Consider the following 24,956-nt stretch of genomic DNA (forward strand, 5'->3'; position numbering starts at 1 on the left):
GATTACCTTATAAACTTAAAATATTATTTTTGTTAAAGACTCAAAAATAAGAGATATATGATCTGTATATAGTATATAAGAAGATTTAAAACCCCTAATATATTTCACTATATACATTTAAAAAATATTTTTGATGGATAAGAACTATTAATTTTTAATTGTACCCCTATATTGCCATTTATAACTACAGTCCGTAAATATAGTCCTTAACAAAACCACCTTGTTGTTAAAATTTTTTTATTTCAAATTTGAAATTAAACTATCGGCACGTCATTTTTCAACACTGCCGTCAGCAGTGCCACCTCTAGCTGATCAGCTGTGCGCAAACAAAAACAAAAGTCAGCCTGCCGCGGAATTGGGGGCGGAAAATAGAGATTTCCCCCTGAGTTTTCCCGAGCTTGCGTGCGCGCAGCTGCAAACAATTTTCCAGCACGCTTTTCCGAATGGTGGGACAAATGGCCAGCCGCTGGCAGAGTCGTTTGTTGCCTGTTCGCGTAATGGCCATCCTCGAAAATCGCCAGAAGTTTTGAAAACCAAACAAAGGAAGATCATTTAATTTCCTGGGCGCGGTGACCAATAAAAACTGTAGAAAATAAACCTAATCGAGTGCAATAATAACTGAATAAATCGCTGTGACTGTGGATTGTGCAAGGAAAACTCTGGAACGGGAGTATCAATTTAAGGGAGTTACCTTTCTGAAGGTGAGTAATAGTCACTAAAACTGGGATATATCCAAAGATATACTATAAAACTGATTCAAAATAAGTTTTCCTCATGGCCTGTGAAAAACTCCACTTGACTGTATTCGGGAAATTGTGTGAAAAATCAATATTCCACAGCCAGTTGCCCCAGAAGTGCGCACGCATCTCCTTGGGGAACTTTTCCGACATTCGTCCTGTTGCAGATCCTTTATTTGGTCCTTCAGCAGCTGTCCGCCCCCCTATCGTTCTAAAAATAAAACCTCTTGACTCTTGTTTGCGAATTTCCCCGAGCATATGGCATATGGCGCAACCTGTCATCCAGAGGGGTTCCGTATAGATATAGTACATCCAGAACAGACGTATTTATGCGCTGCGACCCACGCCCCTAGGTGTTATCGCCTCGCCAATTGACGTCAGGAATGGAACTCGAGTTGCCAGGGGAGCTGAGTTTATTCATCCAAATCAAATGTTTGCCGACGCACAACCTCTGACCTTTGGGCGGGGGAAGTCTGAAAGGACAGCCTTCACCTCGATGCGACTCAGTCAGTCAGTGCATCCCCATTCAAGTGTCAAATTTGTGTGGGTGGCTGTCCATACAGGATCAGGTCTATCATGCGTGGGCCAGGGATTTTGCCTTTAATCTCCCTCTTTTTGCGCATTACTTGACTGTATACTTAGCGAAAGACAATCGTTAGTCTAATGTTAAAAGTCATATCTATGTTTATTTTTTAAAGCTTAACCATGACACTAAAATTATTTTTAAATCATATTTCAAAAATATGACATCTTTATTACTGTCTGTCTATTATAGTTCTTCTTCATATAGGACTAAAAACTAAGGAACTCATTAGAACTTCGCAGAAGATTTTGTTATTTGTATTATATTGAGTTTTAAAAGCTAAACTTTATACAAAGTGTTTTTTTTTAAACAATGAACCGTGAATCAAGACCATATTGACTGAACTCTTTATAGTTCTTTCAACAAAATAAATTCAACACTTATAACCATTCTTAAATTATGAAAAATGTTAATCTTTCAAAGCAAATGTTGCTTTCAATGCAGAGTTTCAAAACTCTACTAAAACATTTTGCTTAGCAGAATCAAAGATATAAGGACCCGTAACTTTAAGGGTGTACCAAAATGATTTCAAAGCTTGTTTCAGAACCCTTCATGACATCTACAAATTAGTATAATAGTCTTAATAGTCTTATAGTTTAGAGTGGCATACTCTACTCCTACATTGAAATATCATTAACCCTGACTTTGACAGTATATTCATGAATGTAAAATAATTTTTTTCCTTGTGTAAAAGTATGCGTCATGTCCACAGAGACTGGGGTGTGATTATAGTGACCAGCTTGATTGAGAGATTAAGTGCGGACTGGATTAGGCAGCTTGTTCGCTTGTGATTGTTGTTTGCTGTTCTAATAATAGAGTGAATCTAAGGCAGTCTAACAGTCTCGACCCCTCGGGAAAATATTGCTTTACCAGCTTTAAGCTGGTGTCCCACAACAAAAGGCTGACCCATCCAATGCCTTTCAAAAACCGCAGCTTACGAACCGCACCATAAAGTGGCTTCCAAAGTGTCATGAATAAATAAGGCAAAATACTTACTGTATACAAAAAAAGAGTAAAACGAGCTGGAACCATGGGACAAAGAGTGCCCAATGGGGGGGTCCAAGCCATAAACATAAATTTTCTCCGAGCAGCATTAAAAAGGAAAATGGAAAGATGGGGTGAAAACTCACCTGGTCGCGAAATGGCTTCCTGTTCTGACAATTTTCCCCTTGTTTATTATTAATTGTGTTAGGCGGGGAAAGGAGCAAAAGCTTGTGGTTGTCCAAAATGATTTATATTACCTGCGGACTGCACTTTTAAGTGCTCCCCAATGCAGTTGCCCCTTCTTCGGGGCGTGGCCGTCGCCCATTGCGGTCTACTTCGTCACGTGTGGTCAGCTCCCCTAAAAAGTAGGCAACAAAAAGTGCCCGAAATGGAAATCACTTGCTAATCAACGTGTCCTGCCATCTGCGTGTGTGCAAATTATATCCTACATATATAGAGCGACAGCTAGGCACCGAAAGTTACAACATTCCACGCCAGCATTGGGGCTGTTCTGCGTGGCAAAACAAAAAGCTACAGAGTAGAAAAAGGCCCACAAAGTTGGATTACCTATTTATTTTTGTATGGTTGTTTTCTTACACGTTATGGTTTACTTTAAGAAAACTCTTAAATGTATACTTCCTTCAAAGTTGTGTCTCCATTATACTAGTATTTCTTTTTATCTATCCTAGCTTTTAAAGTTGGGAATAATTGTTTGTTCCTGAAAACTGGTATTTAAGAGTTACAATATCTTAAGAGTTTGAAGAAATATATTTATTAATAATAACTTTTTCAGCTCTTTATTTATTAGTACCTGTTTCGCCCATGGGTATACATTAATCCTTATCTGACTTCTTTAATTTCTGATTAATTTATACATCTTATATAATAATCAAAATAAAAAATATAACATTATATCTTTGGTTTTTCCTCTCTGTAGTAGAATAGGCTCCGAGTAAACAAACCTTGAAATTATGAGAGCCGAAAAAATGTTCGGAGGTGGGTGGAAAAGCAGGGCCTGGCGTAAAGGCAGGAATGTTTGGTTCTTGAAAGATGATTCACCATTGGGCTCGCTCTTCCTTCCTTCCTTCCTTCCTTATGTCCTGTTCCTTGCCCTCTGCTCTTTGGCATGCCCACTGCGTTGGGACGCGACTGTGGCCAGGTCCCACACTCACACTCACAATTACTTGCCTCGGATGAGTCATCCGCCATTTCTCTTTGCCTGTGTGTTGGTGTGCTGCGACTGTGTTTGTGCTTTTTGCGTGGGGCAGGCTTTCTCCACCCCTTTCTCTTGAATTTTCCGCTATATATTTTTTCCTATTTTGCCCACGCTTTCGTTGCAATGACTTAAATAACCAAATCGCATTTATCGTTTATGTTCTAGACTTGATGGGGGCCACGCAAACACTCGTCCTTTTTGAGCTTTAAGTGTCCTGGGGGCTTTCAGAGGAACACAAAAAATGGGGGAATTACGAGGGTTTTTATATACACGTGTCTGCCGTTCTGAGAGCTCTTATTCTGCTCTTCCTCTTCGGCCATAAATGTCATTTAGGCTGCGGACTTGAAAATTGAATTTAAATTTCATTTCGATACCAGCCTGCAGCCAAAGCAAAAATATGACTCATACGCAGTGTTGCCCGCTGGAGTGTTACATTTTAATTGCTTGATCCTGGCCAAAAGAGTCAGCGAACTTGCTTTTGGGCATGATGCAGCGGAAAATTCAAGTGTTTTGGCTCATGAACTGTCATTGACATTCGCTGGTGGAAAATCCCTTAAAGCTGGCAGTGAAAAAAAGGAACTGCGCAGCCAACAATGAACGTCAACGACCGCTTTTCCCACTCTTTCCCATTTTCCTTCAGCCACACACGCTCGGTATTATTTGGTTTCGTTTCAGTCTGTGTGTGCTTTTCCTCCCCCTCTTTTCACGCACTCCCAAGAAAATTCTGCGCAGTAATCGCAATTCGTGCCGTAAATCCCAGCAAGGTGCGCTTCAAAAACTCATAAACTACTTCCTTTTAAAACTTAATAAAAATATAAAACCTTTTTTGTAACACTGATTTATTTGTTGAGTGTGGTATAAAAGTATAAATTTAGAGTAGAAATAGTAGTTGTAAAAATTTTATGAGGCTCTGCTTGCTAGCACTTAAATATCGCCAAATGCAGCTGAAACCTGAGGGTCATCAGCGAACGAATGAATGACCTTTTCATGAACCAAAATGGCGAATACTAAATAGATGCTGTAAAGCGCAATCGAGTACAATCCCATAGAGCGGCGGGCAAAAAATCCTAACGTTGTGGACCACAGCAGAATGGTAAACAGACCCAGATTAAGAAATAAGAAAGCGGAAAGACCATAATCTTCCATCTGGTCACGAGGCGTAACGTCTTGACCTACGAGACTCCTTACGTATATCACCGTGTTTCCGGTTACAACAATAGCTAAGGGGTAGGTAGATGTTAAGTGCATTCCAACAAATACATGATCCTTACTAAAAAAAGATCCTCCAATGGCGGAGGCAAAAGCCATTTTCGGATAGCCGTGAGCGGCCACAGCGGTATTTGCAAAAAGACTGCTCAGATTCCCTGTAAAAGCCTTTACCGTAGCTCCCATGAAGTCGTCATCTATGGCCATCACATTTGCAATTACTTCCAGTACTTTATCGATTTCCGTGGCGCAAATAAAGATTATAAACATAGAGCCTGTCAGATTCATTAGTGTAAATATCTAAAATGGGAAGTCAGGATTTTCTAATTCAAAGATTTGTGTCATATTTTGCCTCACCCAGTGATAAGAAGGTGGCACATCTGTCCTTGATTTAATGAGAATGAAGACGAAAAATGGCACGGTAAGAACTAGGGAATACGCCCCATAAACAATTTGCTGCTGCATGGCCATGTACCATAAAGTGTTAGCTTTACTACTTAGAAAGGCTGAGATTGCGAAGAAGAAAATTATATTAGATCTTGGTATAATATATTCTTAATGACAGACTTAATTTAATAACTATAATTTTTACCATTCAATAATGTAATTTGTGCATTAAGGAAGGATGTCTTTAGGATATTAAAGAAAAGGGCGAGGTAGTTCTTGAATTTACTACGAAACAGCAATGTTATAAACTCTCCGACATAGGAAATGAAAGAAAAAATAAAAATGGTAACAAAATACACCTCGTTTTTGGATTGAATTGATATTAAACATAATAAAAATGATCAACAACCTTATGAATAATGTTCTCTGTTTGGAGAACTACTCACACATGAGAACCAAGATGGACATGGCCGGGTTTATTATCACATGAAGGCAGTTTAGTAGCTTGTTCCAGCCATGTTTGTCCATTTCATAGTCCACCAGGGGAATGTATAGGGTGCAGAGGATCACGGCCGGGGCCCTGATCAACAGTAGTGTCCTCCCCAGAATGTCAGCTTGCCGCCAGGCCTGGCACTTGATGGGCCTCAGTGCCAGGAAGAAATCCTTGAAGATCCCCCTGTTTCTCGGCTGTGTCATGTCGAGCCTCCTTATTCTGGTCAAGCCTCGGTTAACGCTCACCCGGGAATTTCGCGCCATTCGCAAGGTGGTGTACCGCATTTTGGTTTGCTGCGAGAGTTTACTGTCTCGCTCATAAATCTCTACTTGCCCATCTTGTGAATAATAATCGTACTTTTCTTCTAGTTTTCGAATCTTCTCTAGGTTTTTAGGCGTTGATTCTTTTTCCATCAGACTTTGAATTTTGTTCGCCGTTGCTAGGAAAGGAATGCAGTTAATATCGAAGAATAACTGTGTAAAAAGACTCACAGTTTATAGTCCTCCGCAGTAGATAAACATCTGTGACGTTAATAAGTATGTACACTATGTAAACGAAGGCCACAACTAAATTATAAGGAATAAATTGAAATCTTGTCATTTAGAGTTTCTCTGATAATATTAATCAAACAATAAATAATGTACATAAAAGATATTTCATTTATTTGAAAAACATAAAGAACTCATAAAGTATCTTAACCATTAGTAAGTAACTTAGTAAAACAATCTCTAGTGGATATAAAAACTTACGCAAAAAATGCCACTCGTTCTTTATAATTATACTTGAAGACGTAAAGTAATCCATCAAAAATGTCCCGAGAACAAGAAATAATATGTCTCGGACGGTTTCGTACGCATTCATCTTGAAGGGCGTTATATAGCATATTAGGCCACCGGTTATCATGGTTACAAACAGGGCTGAGGACAAGCTGTTGGCCAGCACAGGCACATGTCTCTTAACACTGGCCAAGTTTGAGAAGAGGTCGGCGGAACTGTTTCCAAATGCCATTAGGGTGACTCCCGCCAAGTGCTCGTTCATATGAAGTAACCGCGATACGGCCTTCAGAGCGGGACTGTAGCTGTATAAACAAAATGATAATGATCAAATGCGATTTTAAAACGATCGTCAGTGTGTATCGTTCATACGGAAACTTTGAGAGGTATAAAGCTGTAATTAAGCTTGCAGATTCTTGGGATTCCTACGCAGCGCAAGTTAATTTCACTTCATTTATAAACGCCTATAATGCTAAATCTTGTCTGAGGTCCACATGTAGGAAGATTAAGTTTCAGAGTAAATTGAAAATTATTTTATTTGTGAATACCTATCTACCTGCCAAAATTCCTATTATTCGCATTGTTATCTTAAAAGTTATAAGTAACCGAGTTAAAGAGGCTTTCATGGTAGTGGTACCACTCCTCCGCTAGGTGGCGCTCGTATTTTTAGTGTGTGTTGCTTCATTAGAAATGACCTGGAATTTTATTTTAAATTGGTCAACGGAATAGCGGGTATTTGATAATCGAGGCACTCGGCTTTAGCTTTCTTTCTTGTTCGTAATTAAGTATATTCTAACTTTATAATCAAAACAGCTTTGAGGACTAGTACAAATGTATCTAGCAACGATTTGAACCATGAAGATCGAACTTTGTCGGCAACTTACTAATCATTGATCGTGTAGATCAGTAAAACCAGAATCTCGAAGCAGAGCCCCATGAACAAGCTTATAAAGATCATTTCCTCGAATTTGTTAACGCATTTCAGCTCGCAGGCCAGGAGAGTCATGTAAGGTACCACATTCGTACTCTTGTTGCAGTCCACGGCGTTTCTGACGAACTCGCACCGCTCCTCGAAGGGAAAGTTTGCGGCCGCAAAGCAGCTAACCTTTTTCCAAAAGTTGTCGAACTCCTCGTCCATTGCGTTGGGGAGACCATTGAAGTTGTCTGCCATTGTAGTGTATTTTGTGTGCAAGCCGAAATTTTTCCACTGAACTCATAAAAACACTGACACTATGACTGGGATTACTTTGATCTATTTTGGGTTTCAGAATCCATGATTTAGCTAAGCACTACATGATAATAATAATAATCACTATAATTAAAGTCAAACTGTATAGTACTTTCGATCTCCCAATGGTATTCCCGAAAACCCAGATGAAGATAAATATTGTATCTTAAGTTTTGGAATCTTGACCTTATAAGTAAACCATGATTTAGCTAAAAAATACATGATAATAATCATAATAATAATATCATAATATAATATAGTCGAACTGTATAGTACTTTTGATCTCCCAATGGTATTCCCGAAAAACCGGATAAAGAAAGATTTGGTATCTTAATTTTTGGAATCTTGACCTTATAATAAACCTACAAATATTATAGTTAAACACCAAGTCAGGTAGAATCACAGTTTTTTTATATATTTCCTAAATTCTAAGTAGATGATAGACAGCTAATTTAATAATAATGGTTCACAATTAAGTTATAGAAATCGTTTAGTTAAAGCAAATGTGGTTAAAAACATAAAGTGGTTTCCTCGCTTGCTAGAAAGTTTCTAGAACATAAAGGACATTTGTATCCACATCTTTGTGAACAAATACAAAAGTGCTACCCAAGCAGAGCCATCCCCTCCAAGTATTTTTCCCTATCCTTCACCAAGCTCCAACCTCCAACGTTTTACTGTCCTGCCAGCGTCGGCGTCAGATTTCAATGTCAATGTAATTACGCCGGAGAAGTATGGTATACAAATGAGACCCACCGAGTAACATAAAAAGCCAAAGCTTGTCCTGCGTCTCGCTGCGATGGGAAATCAATAGAAAGAATTTATTTTACGTCATCAGCTGGGGGATATAGCCGTCGCTATAGCCACTGTGCCGGCAGCGATAGTAAAATGGCTCATAATAAGATCAAACATTGTGGAATCGGGGGTGTTGGTGGCACAGTGGCTGTCTGCAAAAGTGGACACCTTGCGCTAATAATGAAATTCTTTGTGCCAAAGGCTGACAGGCGTGCTTTTTGTTTGTCGCGGACCCCCCCAAGAGTTTTGTAGATGAAATTTATGAAATTTTTCGCATACCCATATACACCTCACGGCCCACTCATATACCCCACAGAACCCCTGCTCTTCCAGAATTCGGCGCATGCGTCTTCGTGGAGGGCTGGTCGTATCCTCTGAACTTTCCCAGAGCTCACTGTGTCGTCTACCCTTAACGGGTGCAGTTCGTTCTGGTCTCGAATCGTGCGCGAATTAATTTCCTAAGGCCCTCCGCTGGCTGGCCATCGATTTTGTGCAGAAAAGCCCAAGAGTTTTCCCCGAACGAAAAGTGGCCCTATAATATTATAAAAGCTCAGCCAAGTAAATCAACTAACGAATTCCAAATGAAAATATTTAATTCCGTGGCAAGCTAAGACTTTATCAAAGATTTGTCCCCGCAAATAAGGAGTGCAAAATTTTCGCTGTTATACAGAAAGCCAGACCCCTACATATACACACATATATATATGGCAGCCTATACCTAATATAATCAAGAATCCTTTAATTGAGTCAAGAAAAAGCTACGCGAATGTGCGCTTTTGGTTACTTATTGTTTTTCGCCCTGTTGTTAACCACAATTCTGGTGCTGTCCATCATATTTGCCACCACCTCCAAGCGATCCATGTTGGATAGCTTTATACTAGTATTCAATTACACACAAGAACAACAGCCAGACCAAGAAATGCAGCAGCAGCAACAACAAATGGACTATCAGCAGCAGCCACAGATGTTCTTGAAACAGAAAATATTTTGAGTTCTATAAGTTGTACATATAAGGGCCCCGAAAAAATAAATAAAACGAAACAGAAAATCAATTGGTAAATGCTTCAAAATATATTTGCAAAATTTCATCAATTCGCTCGACCAAACATTTCAAAATTCTCGAACAACATAGCCCATTATTTCGTTTTACATAATTTTGATTCGCCTATTTTTTCCCCTATCATCTAGTATACAGTGGCCTCCAGAAAAGTGTGGATAGTGTGTGTAGAGTGTAGAGATTTCCAGGCTCGGTGTCCATGGCAGAGGCAACTTGAAAATTTATTAATAAAGGTCAAGAAGAACCCAGCGAAGGATATGCCCACGATGGTGAAGGTGATGGTGTGCGCGAGTGAGTGTGGTTGAGTGTGCATATGGCATTAAGTGCCCGCCGTGTTGCCCCGCAGGAAGCCATAAAAAGTCGACATTATGACGCAGAAGGCAATAAAAGCGAAGTAGCGCGAAGGACCTCGAGTGTTAAGTTCGTTTCTCAAGTGCAAATGAGGGTTGACAGAGTGACGAATAAATTTTCAAGAGCCTAGCCAGGTAAACTGAGTTTGGAAAAGCAGGAAGAGGAAAAGGACATTCTGGATAAGGATATAGACCCATTTGATTACTTTAATTTTTCTCTTTATCGTTTTGTGCGCCTTCAACTTGCGTCAGTCTGCATATCATAAAAAATAAAATAAATACATTACACAAATATTTTGCATTTCTCACTTTCGCTCCAACCCTCTCTCTCTCTCTCTCAACTTTCTTTGCCTTCTCTCCACAATTCTCCTGTCTCGCGATTCTGCGCAAATCTTCCTGTGTAGACTTTTTACTGCAGGCTGTTGCACATTTGCTTTGACAGTTTCGTCAAAAAGAAATTGAAGGAACAAAAAAAAATATAAACAAAAGTATTTTGGCCAGGTAAACAAAGAGAGAGGAAGGATGGGAAAGAGAGAGAAATTCTCACAGCTGCGCATTGGCCGGGAATTCATTGGAATAGTTTCTAAACTTGGTCTCCCCATATTTCAGGACACTAGTGTGCGCGAGTTAAAGAATTTCATTGTTGGTCAAGTGAAATAACTACTGGTGAATAAATAAATAAAATATAGAGTGACTCTTATAAAAAAACAACAAAAATAATTCAATTTCAAAGAACTATTACTAATTAAAAATCACAACAAAGTGCTATCTCAAAAGTGTTATAAAGACTTCTTCCGATTAGTGCTATAATGAACTTTGAGGATATAGTCGTCCTATAAGCCAGCGTTTGTTTGGCATTAACTGAAGGTAAATTATTCTCAATAAATTGTTACATTCTTTAATATATTTTCTATAAAAAATTGTACTTAAAGTCATTCCCTTCCTTTTGGGGGTTGGGTGTTTTTCTTTATCCTGCCTTTTGTATTTGCTCGATGACTCATTCGAGTATTGGCCGACACTCGTCTGCGTTTTATTGGAAGCATTGTGGATTGTGGAATTTTTTCCCATTGCTGCGAGTGTGTGAGTGAAACTGCGTCTGTGTGAGTCAAGAGGGTTGCGGATTATACAAAACTATTTGCATGAAATCAAAGATTTAAAAAGTCAAAAATTACTACAAATGTTAGAATCTTTGAGTCTTATCCTTAATACTTGTGTATTCTTAAAGCTAGTAATACCTTTAGGTACTTTTTGTAATAGGTTCTTTTATATGATATAAAAAATTTAAAAAAAGGGTTTCTACTGTGAAAGGAAGTCCGAGACTAAGCCCAAAGGAAAAAGGGCAATCCTCAGACCCACCCCTGGCTTCAATTCAAATTTCCCTGGCGAGTTGCCGGGGGCATGACTCACTGTTTGGAACTACCACAAGAACAAATCGTGGACTAGTACATAACCATAAAGTTGGGGCAATTATAGAATGTCAGTGCTGCCAGTGGAAGTCTCGAGCCAATTTGCAGCCCACTCGAATGACTCCAATGACTATAAAGTATTCCCTTTCCTTTATTTCCACTCCAGTTAACCGGAAACCAGGACACCCACTGAGAGGCAGGACAAGATGTCGTCGGTTAAGGTGGCGGTGCGAGTGCGCCCCTTCAACTCGCGTGAAATAGCCAGGGAGTCAAAATGCATCATCGAGATGGCAGGGGCCACCACGGGTAAGAGACTCCTGGATTCTTCTCTGGATTCTTCTAAAATAAATCCTTATATACTATCTCCTGACAGCCATCACCAATCCAAAGGTGCCGCCCAACACAAGCGACTCGGTAAAGCGCTTCAACTTTGATTACTCCTACTGGTCACATGATGTAAGTTTAATTTAAATGGTGAGATATAAACGTTTAGTAAAATATTTATTTATGTCACAGCACCACGATGCCGATTTCTCCACACAATCGATGGTCTACAAGGACATTGGCGAGGAGATGCTGCAGCACTCCTTCGACGGCTATAATGTCTGCATCTTTGCCTATGGCCAGACTGGAGCTGGAAAATCATATACCATGATGGGCAGGCAGGAGGAGCAGCAAGAGGGAATAATACCCATGATTTGCAAGGATCTATTCACTCGCATTCAGGATACGGAGACCGATGACCTCAAGTATTCGGTGAGTCTTAGCAATATCTTAAATTGTTTTGGATTCTTATTTAATTATTCTTTTAGGTTGAGGTGTCATATATGGAAATCTATTGCGAGCGAGTCAGGGATCTGCTGAATCCCAAGAACAAGGGCAATCTGCGTGTGAGGGAGCATCCCCTGCTGGGTCCCTATGTGGAGGATCTGTCTAAATTGGCCGTCACCGATTACCAGGACATTCACGATCTCATTGACGAAGGCAACAAGGCTCGGTGGGTTTTCATTTTAACGACATCTTGAAATTTATCCATTAATTAATTGATTTTAATTTATTTTTTAGGACTGTGGCCGCCACCAACATGAACGAAACCAGTTCCCGTTCCCATGCCGTCTTCACTATCTTTTTCACCCAACGTCGTTATGATACCATGACCGATTTGACCACAGAGAAGGTGTCCAAGATTAGCTTGGTGGATTTGGCTGGCTCGGAAAGAGCTGATTCCACTGGTGCTAAGGGAACCCGCTTGAAGGAGGGAGCCAACATCAACAAGTCGTTGACCACCTTGGGCAAAGTTATCTCAGCCCTAGCGGAGGTGGTAAGTTTATAATAATAACAATATATGTAACGACTGAAAATATGCTAATAAATCATCTGTATTTTTCTGCTGCCTTGCTACCATATAGTCTGTACGTTTACATAAACGTTTCTTTACCCTTTATAGCTACTAATGTATTCATTTACTTTAAAAGGCTTCCAAGAAAAAGAACACCAAGAAGGCAGACTTCATTCCCTATCGTGATTCGGCCTTGACCTGGCTGCTACGCGAAAACTTGGGAGGTAACTCCAAGACAGCTATGATTGCAGCTATCTCACCAGCAGATATTAACTATGATGAAACTCTCAGCACCTTGCGGTACATATTTATTTACTTTATTAAAAACCTTAGATTATATAATATTTTCTAAAGCTATGCTGATCGCGCTAAGCAAATTGTTTGCAAGGCTGTGGTCAATGAAGATGCCAATGCCAAGCTTATTCGCGAACTCAAGGAGGAAATCCAGAAGCTGCGGGACTTACTCAAAGCCGAGGGCATCGAGGTGCAGGAAGGTAAGTCCTGGAATAGCCTAAACCAACTATATACTGTTCGAATACCTTCAACTAAAATAGAGTACATTAAACCCAGCCACACACATTAAAAAATTACTCGCTACACTTAAAAAACAAAACAAGAAAACCCTGCCTAAGGTAGTTATAGTCCTAGTCTAGTTATGCTAGAAAAGAAAAAACAAAACCAAACCCAAACCTATTTCGTTTAGGACCCGATGGCAAAGTGGTGTGTGAGAAGCGCGATACGAATAGTAAGTAAAGCTCACAGAAATTCAGCGCTAATAAAAAACAAGGCTTCACATGCAACAAATGTTATTCAATAAAATAAATAAAATATGCAAAAATGTACAGTGCGTTTCAGAGCTTAAGGCGAACTTAAATAATGTCAAGAATATCCATTCTAGCTGTACTATTTCTTGGATAATTAATATATCACATTATGTCGAATTGATCTCCTATGCTTAAAAGGATATGATTTTAGATAGAACACTGAAGTTCCTCTGTATCTACAAATATTATGACTCTTCCTTGCATTAAATACATAGTTTTGAAACGCACTGATATTGTAGTTTAACCACTGCCAATATTCTTACATTTCTCTCTGTGTGTGCCTCTGTATTGTGCTGTATCGTCAAAGCTTCAAAACAAATCGCTTCAGGACGAATATAATCTTATATAACCCATACGATAATCACAGTCGAGTCCTCTTTATGTTGCCCTAAAATACACCAAAGAGACTTCAAAAAAGTATTTAAATAATTTATTTGAGTTGCCAAAGTCCAAAAAGGAAAGACAGGCACCAACTCCCCGCAGTCCGCACTGCTTAAAGGCTAGAAAGTGGACATGCCCGAGTGATGCAGTAGTCCCCAAAAAAACCATAAACCATTGGCATTTGCTTCGTTTCGTATACAAAATATTATGAACATTTATATTCCATATATCTGTATTTCATACCTTTATTATAACCTTAGCACGCTTATCACTGCGCTTGTGACCTCCAAAAATGGTCAGAGGTTCTACGATCTAATACCGCTTCCGTATTTACAGAGGATGAGCTGAACAAGTCCACGGTGATCAAGTCGTCGCCCACTAAGACACGTAATCGCAATGGATCCACCACGGAGATGGCAGTGGATCAGCTGCAGGCCAGCGAGAAACTCATTGCAGGTGGGATTTACTAAAGCCAAATAAATCTATAAGTTGTAATACACCTATAAATCCATAATTCTTTATAGAACTCAACGAGACTTGGGAGGAGAAACTAAAGCGCACCGAGGAGATTCGTGTGCAGCGAGAGGCGGTCTTCGCCGAAATGGGCGTGGCCGTCAAGGAAGACGGCATCACAGTGGGCGTATTCTCACCCAAGAAGACTCCCCATCTGGTCAACCTCAACGAGGATCCCAATCTCTCCGAGTGTCTGCTCTATTACATCAAGGAGGGACTAACCCGGCTGGGCACCCACGAAGCAAATGTTCCCCAGGACATTCAGCTCTCCGGATCGCACATCCTCAAGGAGCACTGCACTTTTGAGAATCGAAACAGCACGGTTACCCTGCTGCCGCACAAGGATGCCATTATCTATGTAAATGGACGCAAGTTGGTTGAACCGGAGGTTCTCAAGACCGGCTCCCGTGTGATCCTGGGCAAGAACCATGTGTTCCGTTTCACCAATCCGGAGCAGGCTCGCGAACTGCGTGAGAAGATCGAGACCGAGAATGAGGCGGAAAACGAGGTGGAGAAGACGGATACCCAGCAGGTGGACTGGAACTTTGCCCAGTGTGAATTGCTGGAGAAGCAGGGCATTGATCTCAAGGCCGAAATGAAGAAGCGATTGGATAACCTGGAGGAGCAGTACAAGCGGGAGAAACTCCAGGCCGATCAGCAGTTTGAGGAGCAACGCAAAACCTACGAAGCTCGTATTGATGCCTTGCAGAAGCAAGTGGAGGAGCAATCGATGACCATGTCGATGTACAGCAGCTACTCCCCGGAGGACTTCCATCAAGAGGAAGATGTCTACAGTAAGGGGATGGCAATGGTCTTGGAAGTGCAAAGAATTTTACAAATATTTTATAATCCTTAGCCAATCCCATGTACGAGTCCTGCTGGACAGCTCGTGAGGCTGGTTTGGCTGCCTGGGCATTCCGCAAGTGGCGCTACCACCAATTCACCTCTTTGCGAGACGATCTCTGGGGCAATGCCATATTCCTCAAGGAAGCTAACGCTATATCCGTTGAGTTGAAGAAAAAGGTAATTGTGTAAAAATATTATTTTAGTTGCAGTTAATAAAGAATAGTAGACTTCCTGAAGGATTTAATTGAATTTTTGAGTTTAAAATAAATTGTTGCATACTTTAAGACACCTAAAAATCACAGTTTAAAGTGAAAGTAAAGCTCCTTTAATATTATGACTATAATAAATTTTACCTATCCCCCTCCCATTTCAGGTTCAATTCCAATTTACTCTCTTGACCGACACCTTGTACTCCCCTCTGCCACCTGAGTTGGCCTCCAGTGTGGCTCCTTCGCATCAGGACGATGAGTTTGGAGCACCTCCAGTGTCCAAAACCTTGGTGGCCGTCGAGGTCACCGATACCAAGAACGGAGCCACTCATCATTGGTCCCTGGAGAAGCTACGGTAAGTTCATCACACCCAAGACTCCATATGAATTCCTGCTCTGTCCTCACATTCATTCTTCTCTGCACCTTGGTTGAAATTTTAAACTTAAAGCTGGCTTTCGATTTGAGTTGATTATGTTCCTTTATAAATACGTGCATGGTGGTTGTAGTTCATGGATTCTAGTTTCTATCAAGTGCTCTAGAATTTGTTGGTTCATTTGTAACTTTGGATGTGAACGAAGCGAAGATCACGCCGCCACCATTTACGCCTCCAGTCTCATCGCCATCATTCGCCAATGCCCCGACAGCTTGCTAGGAGTTTTGAACCAATGTTGATTTGTACTTTTTCGGTTCTTTTACTACGATTCCCATGCCCACACCGACAACAAATCCCAAACCCCGATTCCGATCCCATCCCAAATCATTTTCGTACACAAACAAGCTATCGCCTCGAGCTGATGCGACAGATATACAATGTCGAGAGCCCGCCATCGTCCATGCTATTCGATACGTCCGGCATGGAGGCGTTGAGCGGATGGATCGCACCACCCAGCCATGATTCGCATCCCGGCCAGCAGCCGCAGCTGCTCCCAGTGGAGCCACCAGTCGAAAGCGAACGGGGCCGCCTCACATTGGCCAATCTGATACCGTCTAGGTGTGCTTTGACCGCAGGTTTCATTTGTATATAGACGTGTAGAAACTATCCTTAGTTGTAGTTGCATGGCTTTACATATTTGGCTTCTGATCTGGGGCGGGTTTAGGCCTGCTTTGACGCTCTACCCGCACTCTTCTACCTATGCAATATTCTAATACTATTTATATAACAAAAGTCACTGCCTTAACCTCATGTTTATAATTTCCTGGTTGTATTTTTTAGGCAACGTTTGGAGCTGATGCGTGAGATGTACCACAACGAGGCCGAGATGAGTCCCACTTCGCCGGACTATAATGTGGAGAGCCTCACTGGCGGCGATCCCTTCTACGATCGCTTCCCCTGGTTCCGCATGGTGGGTCGCTCCTTCATCTATTTGAGCAACCTGCTCTATCCAGTGCCATTGGTCCACAAAGTGGCCATTGTCAACGAGCGGGGAGATGTGCGTGGCTACCTAAGGATTGCCGTGCAGCCTGTTTTGGATGAGGAGTCCATTGACTTCAATAATGGTGTCAAGCAGTCGGCTCGTTTGGTTTTTAACGAAGATGATGCCAAGCCCAAGTACAGGGCTCTCAACGAAAAGGATGACGTACAGCGTTATATTGACAATGGTGGTTTGGACAGCAAGTTGGAGGGTGAGTTCTCACAGATTTCCATCGACTATCAGCTAAGGTTTATGATTATGCCCTTTAGCAGAGCTTGAGGATGTAGATTCTGGTCGCGGCATTGACTCCAACTCCGCTTCCGAGTGCCATGAGAATGCCGAAGAGCCCGGCGAGCACTTGCAGGTGGGCAAGGAGTTCACCTTCCGGGTCACCGTTCTCCAGGCCACTGGCATTGGCGCTGAATATGCCGACATCTTCTGTCAGTTCAAGTAAGTAATCTTTTGGAAATTCCCTTAGAATTAGAGGTTTATAAAAGATTACCTTTAGCTTCTTGCATCGTCATGAGGAGGCTTTCTCCACCGAACCGGTTAAGAATTCCGCATCCGGTGCTCCTCTGGGCTTCTACCATGTGCAGAATGTAAGTATAGGTTTTGTTTAAATATGCAAAAATATAATGGTGTCTTTCCCATAGATTACTGTACCCGTGACCAAATCCTTTATCGAGTACTTGAAGACTCAGCCCATAATGTTCAAGATTTTCGGCCACTACCAGACGCACCCATTGCACAAGGATGCCAAGCAGGAGTTCGTCTCCCGGCCGCCACCACGTCGCATGTTGCCACCCAGCATTCCGATTAGCCAGCCGGTGCGTAGTCCCAAGTTTGGACCACTGCCCTGTGCGCCCACGTCCACGGTTTTGGCCAAGCACGACGTTCTGGTTTGGTTCGAGATCTGTGAATTGGCTCCCAACGGAGAGTATGTGCCATCGGTTAGTAGGGTTGTTCAACCATTCAAGTAAACCAGAAAGTAATCCGAGTTGGTTTTGCCAACAGGTCGTGGAGCACAGCGATGATCTTCCCTGCCGCGGACTGTTCCTCTTGCATCAGGGCATCCAGCGGCGCATTCGTATCACCATCGTCCATGAGCCCACAGCGGAGGTCAAGTGGAAGGACATCAACGAGCTGGTGGTGGGACGCATTCGCAATACTCCGGAGTCATCCGATGAGCAGGACGAAGACGCCTGCGTCCTGTCCTTGGGTCTGTTCCCCGGCGAAGTCCTGGAGGTGCCCGGAGACGATCGGTCTTTCTACCGGTTCGAGGCAGCCTGGGACTCCAGTCTGCACAACTCGGCGCTGCTCAACCGCGTCTCCCAGGGCGGCGAGACCATCTACATCACGCTGAGCGCCTACTTGGAGGTATGTATTATACCTTTTAATTAAATACTACTATGCATGTAGTAACAATTTGTTTCCCCATCCTAGCTGGAGAACTGTGCCCGCCCGGCCATTATCACCAAAGATCTGAGCATGGTCATCTATGGACGCGACGCTCGCACCGGACCGCGCTCCCTGAAGCACCTGTTCTCGGGACAGTACCGCAATCCGGAGGCCAATCGCCTCACCGGAGTCTACGAGCTGGCACTGCGCAGAGCATCCGAAGCAGGTAGTCCAGGTAGCAATTCTCATTGTAGTTGTACTCGTACTCAGTCCGCTTGCACTCGCTTGTCGAATCCCTGGAGCTGACCCCCACTCACTCCCTAACTTGATGTCCTTACAGGTGTGCAGAGGCGCCAGCGCCGAGTGTTGGACACCAGCTCCACGTATGTACGGGGTGAGGAGAACCTCCATGGCTGGCGGCCAAGGGGTGACTCGCTGATCTTCGACCACCAGTGGGAGCTGGAGAAACTCACCCGGCTGGAGGAGGTTGGTCGCATGCGCCATCTTCTGCTGTTGCGCGAACGTCTGGGCATGGACACCAATCCCAATCCGACCACCAAGACCGAAAAGGATGTGTGCAATCTGGCCGCCCGGGCAGCCACCTCACCCGTGCACATGGTCATTCCACAATCGCCGCAGACGCCGGTCAAGGATCCGCAGCAAATCATTCCAGAGCGGGAGTACAACCAGAGGGAGCAGGACCTGATGCTCAAGTGCTTGAAGTTGGTGCAGGGTGAGTGGGACTTTGGATTTGCCAAGCCATCCAGTTGCTAATCCCTACATTTATTTAAGGACGCTATACCAAGAGCGAGGCCAATGATACGCAAACCCAATCGGATGTTTCGCCCAGCGATGAGGGATGTGCCGACATGACCGTCAGCTGCATCTCCAGCAATTCCATGGAGTAAGTAGTCGCTTTACCACTCGGATCTGCCCCCCACAAGCACCAACCATCTTAGTTAGCTTGCATCCATCCGGCTTTCTTGGTTTATTTGAACAAACGAAATTGGCACGACACCACAGCACACCACAGCCTACATCACTTCATCACACTAACCACAATCACTAAGAATCCATTCCTCACAAAAATACCCTGTAGATTCCGTTCTTGCTCTGGACAATCCACTTGGGACAGTCGGAGCGCAGGGTGCAGGCCTTTCGCTGAATATTGTAGACAAAACCGCGCTTACAGCGACATGGAGGTCCGCATAGGGGTACACAGTACTTGGAGCGGTACTCACAGGTCTCCGGACAAACACCTGCACATCCCACATTCGTGGAGTTGTGACAGCAGCCGAAGTAGAACGGCTGCTTGATATACTTCTCCTCGGGAACCGGCTTCCGCTTAAGAGCTTTTGCTTCCTCTATTGGATGAACCATGCGGTATCCTTCTTCCAGGCTGTCGAATGTCTCGACATCTTTGTTTTTGTGCGGCTTTTCCATGAACTCTTCTTCGTCCTTCAAGGCATCCAAAGGATCCAAGGTTCTAGCGGTGCGATAAGTGACCTCTTTCGTTACGGTTACTGGCAGATCATCCGGCCAGGTCATCTCTGTTTCTAAGGTAGCCTCAGTGACGTCATCCGGCCAGGTTATCTCGTCCTCAGTGGTTTCTGCCCTTAATAAAGTTTTCTGAAGGATACATCCGATCAGTAGCAAAACAAAACAAGCCATTGTGAAACTAAGGTTTAAATTACTCTAAATTTAATATAGTAATGTTCCACCTGTGATTTCTGTGAAATTTCAATTTGCTTGGGTCAGTCAACCCATTTCAAAAGATGGTTAAGTTGCTCCTAAAATTCAGAGATGACATATCTTAAACTCCCAAAGATAATGTTCAATTTTAAATTTATTTGTTCGATAAAAACAGTAATTTACAGTTAAAATCATATATGATTAAAGGACCTTGAATTGTAGACCCCTACTGAAACACACGATGGGTTTCCACAACTTCTTGTTTTATATCCTGAGGACAATCCGATTTTAGAATGCACAGCTGTAGTTTTTCATCGAAGACATAGTCAGGTTTGCAAATGCAATTCACACCGCAATAGTTGGGGCACTTGAGCGACTTAAAGGCACAGGTTTCGGGACACACTCCAGCACATCTAGCTTTGGTGGCATTCTCGCCGCAGAAGCCCGGAAACGGATTCCAAATGTACTTCTCACGACCAGGATCCGGGTCGTCATCATGGTTCAAAACAGTTTCTTCCGCAAAGCCAGTTGTCATAACCGAATTCATAAATAAAGCCGGCAGCAGCAGCAAAGAAAGAGTCTTGATCCAAATCATCCTATAAACCACTTGCAACTGAAGCTATAGAAAACCATTTCCATTTGTTTTCAACCCATTATTGCTATTGCTGCCAGCTGTTTCCCTGTAATTGCCCGCCATTCGATCATCGCTGTGCAAAAACTAACAAAAACCCCACACCACCACTCACTTTCCTATGTAACTCGAGATACTCAAAAACAAAACTTTCTATATTTTATTTGTTTGTTTTCCTTTTGGTTTCTTTTACACAATTAGAAACAACAAATTTGTAATTCGACGCAGGTAATTTTCTTTTCTATCCAAAGAACCTAAAACCTAAACCAACTTTCCAAAGAAACTTTGGCTAATTAAATTGTATATCCTTGAATTAGATTATGTTCACCGGATCGGGCTGATGCCCCCAACGGCTGGGAGGCACCTGCTCCGGCTACCCAGCCGGCTCTGCCGCTTCGTCTTTATGTGCCGGAGCTGGAGGAGATTCGCGTGAGTCCTGTGGTGGCCCGCAAGGGTCTGTTGAACGTCCTGGAGCATGGCGGTTCCGGCTGGAAGAAGCGCTGGGTGGTAGGTTTTCAAAAGTCGATGTATTTTATAAGGGGAAGTCTTAATTTGAAACATTTTAAAACCAGATTGTCCGTCGCCCTTATGTGTTTATCTACCGCTCGGAGAAGGACCCTGTGGAACGGGCTGTCCTCAATCTGGCCACTGCCCATGTGGAGTGCAGCGAGGACCAGGCGGCCATGGTCAAGATACCCAACACTTTCAGGTTTGTTTTGATTCTGATAAAGAAAATAAATCTATAGAGATTTATATATATCATCATATCATTACGGTTTTGAAAAAACTTTGAAATTCCATTTTAGATGTCTAAAAGTATGCAATGAATAATGGGTAGTCGTCTTTCTAAGCGAATTCATGTTCATGTGGCATACTTTTAGACACCTAAAAAACATTTACAAGTAATTTCAAAACACCCGAATATTTTTGAATTCAAACTAATTATAAATTACATTTATTAACAGTGTGGTAACCAAACATCGTGGCTATCTGCTGCAGACCCTTGGCGACAAGGAAGTGCACGACTGGCTGTATGCCATCAATCCCTTGCTGGCTGGCCAGATCAAGTAAGTGCAATGCCCAGGGCTTTTCCTTTTGAATATTATAGATATTTATAATATAATCTCCCCAATAGATCCCGTTTGGCGCGACGAACCTTGGAGCCGGCCAGCCAGACGGCCTCCCAGATCCAGGCCACCAATGCGGCGAATGCCAACAGTGCGAGCAAATGAGATACGATCACGATGGAGTCCGTTTTGGTTTACTGAGACGCAGGCTATGGCTGGCTGCAGCGCCTGAATATCGCCCGACGACTGGTCAGGAGGAGATCTCAACCAACGACTGGGGCAGCAGCTGGCAACTGATTGAAATAGCTTGGAGGATTCCATCGGGAGTTGTAGGAAACAGATGATTGTTGCTAGGGCAAAGCTGAGGAGGCAAATCGAAATCGAATGAGAAAATCACAGATTATGAGATGAGATTAACCAAATGCAAAGCGTACGTAATTATTAAGTAGTTCAACAACCAGTTTATCGATTATTATGTATTTTGTGATTAGTTGGCCACGGCCCAATGAGTAGGCGTTAGCAGCTCCGAATAGATACGATAGCCTACTTTTTAGAACCCGTTTCGGTTAAGTTTTTGGACAATTTTGTAAATAGCCTTCGTTTGATTCGATTGTATAAATATTTGGTATTAGTTAAAGGATCGTTTAGTTTGAGTTCCCACGTGATATTATGTTCGTCAGTTAGTGTATGTATTATTTTCTCAAGTATGCGACAATTATGTAAAGCTTGTAATGCAAAAACAAACACACACGTATATGCATTTTAAAGGAGCAACCTAAAGCAAAATACAGACATATATATAAAGGAGGAACTATATATAATGAATTAATGTATAAAACCCTATATATTTGCTGTTTATACACAAATTTTCATGTACTTGTATCTTGTATTGTTTAACTTAAAATGAGCAGGCAACCGCCGGAGAAAAATATGATACCAAAAATATGTGTGTGTTAAAGAAAGACCGTACAGTATATAGGATATAGGAGTCGTGAGGTATAAGCTCAGCAGAATTGCGAAATCTCTCTATAAAGGTAACGATTATTGTTAGATCTATATTATATATATACAAGCAACCAGAACTATATGCGAATGAACTATTTTACACACCAGAGTTACGAACCATGAAATCGGCGCTGCTATTTAACAGCCGCCCCACATTGTCAACTGTTGACAGCTTTTAAGGCTTCTCCCCCACAAGACACCCCCTATAAAAAACAGACAGTTTCGCTTCTAAATGCTCCCACTCGGAACCACCTGCTAAAGCTTCAAGCATCAAGTTACGGAACAACCAATTGTAGTTTTGATAAGGACTCTTAAATTAGTACGCAATGGCCACCTGTACATTTCCCAACTAAAAATGAAACCGAAATTATGCTTTGCTTGCGGAAGAATTACAAATTTTATTTGCATTTTGCCTTCGGTTGGAGCACGAGCTTAGGTCAGGTTAAAGGATCAATTGGAGCTTCACTTGTGCGCAGATCACAAGCCTCGAAGCTCCCCAAGTTGTTGAAGGGATTGCTTTCGTTGGTGTCTGGAAATGGACACGAAACGTTAAGCGATCGTTGCTGGATCGGATAATACGTATTCTTTTAAGAATCGTTTCGCAACTGAGTCGGCGTTTTGGGTTTTGAGTTGATTGTAGCAAAATGTAAACATTTGTTAAACTATTGAATTAATTTCGAATTGTAACATATTAGAAAATTGTAATTACAATAATCATTATACGAGCATATTATATGATACTTATGTAATAACCTTTTTTGGCCCAGTTTGAATTTAACAACAAAGAATTGCACACACCAAAAAAATTTAGAGCTATATACTAGCTAAGCGAGTTAACGAGCAAGAAACTCAACTTATATATGCGTATATGGTACAATACATTTCAAAATCTATTTAAATATGTACATCGGCTATATATCAATGTATGTAAGAGATGATTGCCTGGCAACCGTTTCAAATGACAGATTAAAGAACAGAGGGCAGAACCAATGCGGAGCAAATTAAGGGAAATGAAATTAAAACCTATGCTATGTGTATGTATAATCCAAAACAAATTGATATATGCCAGGGCGTATCACTATTAAAGAAATATAAAATAAAACGGCTTTAAAGAAAATCTGTAAATCATCAAATTGGTTTTACTTTTGGAAAGTTATCAGAGGTAAGATATTTGTGGCCCATACCAGGACCAAAGTACAAGTTGGGAGACTTGGTTGAAGTTGGTTTTAGTCCACCAGCCAATATTAGACTTGGTTATCTCTCCAAATTTAAGTTATACTACGAGCTTCTGAAACTAGGTGCGTTTGAAAAGTCCGGCTGTTTAATTGTGCTCCTAAAGGAATCCGTCAAACTGCTTAATTTTCTCGAGACAATTGTGTCGTTGACTAAATCACCGTATTATCTATAGAAAAATTAAACTTTTAGCATTTAAAAAACCAAATAACCGAACTAAAATCTTCGCTAATGGTATTTTTCCTCCAAAGTTTTTTGAATAAGTATCGGTACAAGATATTTATCAAGTTGGTAATCTTTTTTGAGGAGAATTTCAACTAAACCTTCTAGAGGTGGGGCAAATACTAATGTGTTGCTTTCTAAAATTGATTTGGTTTTAAACGTCTGAACAACTCTAAATTGCTAAATGCCCATGGATATAAAGTGTGACCCAAATTGAAGGGCTGACTGGTAGGATGAAATTGCAATTAGCAAATAATCCTATAAATAGGACAGCCCGTCCCAATAATATTTCAAGTTTTTTCGCTCATTATCGCTGCTAAAACGAAAAAATGAGCAGGCTCAAGACCATATTTATGGTGAGCCTGTTGGCAGTGAGTATCCTTAGACGCTTTTATAAAAAATATATTCATGTTTACTGTTTTCTTTATAGATATTCCTTAGCCCCCGGGAGACTGATGCTCAGGCAACCATCAGCGAAAACTGGAGTAAGTTGGGCAAGTGCACTCAGGTGGCCATCGAAACAATTACTAGTTTGACCAACAAAATTGTTCCAACCTTCTACGAATTGAAAAAATGTTCTGGATACGTGGTCTTGGAACAGCCAAACGGAAAGGGACGAAAGATTACCTGGTACCTGAAGGTCACCTTCGAATTCTTCAAGAAGCTTGCCTTTGACAAACCGGAATGTCTGCATAATCTTATAAGTCAAATAGCTCAAAGGGTCAAACCATATACAGAGCAAATTACGTTATTGGGTTGTTTGGACGAAAATGATTTTATTATCTAAAGAAAGGAAGAAGAGTATAATAGTCCCAAATGTGAGCAAAAATGATATTTTAAATAACAAAGTAGTAATTAGTATGCACCTTTTAAAAGAAAGTATTAAAAAGGAAATTCGATGATAAAATAAATGTAATTTTCTATCTATATATGCTACCAATCTATAGATGACATAGTTGTCTGGAAGTGGTG

The 24,956-nt window shown here is 41.7% G+C and overlaps 6 protein-coding genes across 20 annotated transcripts; 3 read left to right on the forward strand and 3 right to left on the reverse strand.

Moving 5' to 3' along the window:
- Positions 1-349: 349 nt before the first annotated feature.
- unc-104 (kinesin family member unc-104) lies at positions 350-23,654 on the forward strand. 14 transcript variants are annotated; one of them, XM_065864013.2, is made up of 27 exons: positions 350-701; positions 11,379-11,518; positions 11,586-11,668; positions 11,729-11,968; positions 12,025-12,209; positions 12,278-12,533; positions 12,688-12,851; positions 12,906-13,045; positions 13,255-13,296; positions 14,093-14,212; positions 14,281-15,063; positions 15,126-15,292; positions 15,489-15,679; positions 16,103-16,315; positions 16,538-16,947; positions 17,006-17,186; positions 17,245-17,335; positions 17,390-17,686; positions 17,751-18,113; positions 18,180-18,360; positions 18,475-18,867; positions 18,927-19,038; positions 20,659-20,685; positions 20,775-20,964; positions 21,030-21,166; positions 21,423-21,524; positions 21,593-23,654. In XM_065864013.2, exons 2-27 carry the CDS (start codon positions 11,419-11,421, stop codon positions 21,687-21,689), a joined length of 5,265 nt encoding a protein of 1,754 aa, XP_065720085.2. In that variant the 5' UTR covers positions 350-701; positions 11,379-11,418; the 3' UTR covers positions 21,690-23,654. The 14 variants fall into 14 exon arrangements, with proteins under 14 accessions (XP_065720085.2, XP_036669696.2, XP_065720084.2 ...); XM_036813801.3 differs by having other exon boundaries at positions 351-701; positions 18,180-18,369; XM_065864012.2 differs by having other exon boundaries at positions 351-701; positions 17,009-17,186; positions 18,180-18,369.
- Positions 4,438-7,614, reverse strand: LOC108009296 (mitochondrial sodium/calcium exchanger protein). 2 transcript variants are annotated; one of them, XM_017073536.4, is made up of 7 exons: positions 7,264-7,614; positions 6,356-6,684; positions 6,098-6,172; positions 5,560-6,045; positions 5,084-5,232; positions 4,792-5,026; positions 4,438-4,740 (listed from the first exon to the last, which is right to left on the reverse strand). In XM_017073536.4, exons 1-7 carry the CDS (start codon positions 7,548-7,550, stop codon positions 4,445-4,447), a joined length of 1,857 nt encoding a protein of 618 aa, XP_016929025.2. In that variant the 5' UTR covers positions 7,551-7,614; the 3' UTR covers positions 4,438-4,444. The 2 variants fall into 2 exon arrangements, with proteins under 2 accessions (XP_016929025.2, XP_065719791.2); XM_065863719.2 differs by having other exon boundaries at positions 7,485-7,607.
- LOC108009299 (uncharacterized) lies at positions 8,782-10,492 on the forward strand. Its single transcript, XM_017073539.4, has 2 exons — positions 8,782-9,454; positions 10,416-10,492. The coding sequence occupies exon 1, from the start codon at positions 9,166-9,168 to the stop codon at positions 9,388-9,390; it is 225 nt and encodes a 74-aa protein (XP_016929028.1). The 5' UTR covers positions 8,782-9,165; the 3' UTR covers positions 9,391-9,454; positions 10,416-10,492.
- LOC108009297 (uncharacterized) lies at positions 19,086-19,805 on the reverse strand. The gene has a single exon (XM_017073537.3). The coding sequence runs from the start codon at positions 19,803-19,805 to the stop codon at positions 19,215-19,217; it is 591 nt and encodes a 196-aa protein (XP_016929026.2). The 3' UTR covers positions 19,086-19,214.
- On the reverse strand, positions 20,015-20,425 carry LOC108009298 (uncharacterized). The gene has a single exon (XM_017073538.3). The coding sequence runs from the start codon at positions 20,419-20,421 to the stop codon at positions 20,053-20,055; it is 369 nt and encodes a 122-aa protein (XP_016929027.2). The 5' UTR covers positions 20,422-20,425; the 3' UTR covers positions 20,015-20,052.
- Positions 23,655-24,313: 659 nt separating the features above from the next.
- On the forward strand, positions 24,314-24,871 carry LOC108008808 (Accessory gland protein 53C14b). Its single transcript, XM_017072713.4, has 2 exons — positions 24,314-24,355; positions 24,415-24,871. Exons 1-2 carry the CDS (start codon positions 24,314-24,316, stop codon positions 24,769-24,771), a joined length of 399 nt encoding a protein of 132 aa, XP_016928202.2. The 3' UTR covers positions 24,772-24,871.
- The last annotated feature ends 85 nt before the right edge of the window (positions 24,872-24,956 follow it).

This window comes from Drosophila suzukii, chromosome 2R (genome assembly GCF_043229965.1).
Source record: "Drosophila suzukii chromosome 2R, CBGP_Dsuzu_IsoJpt1.0, whole genome shotgun sequence".
Classification (NCBI taxonomy): Eukaryota; Metazoa; Arthropoda; class Insecta; order Diptera; family Drosophilidae; genus Drosophila; species Drosophila suzukii.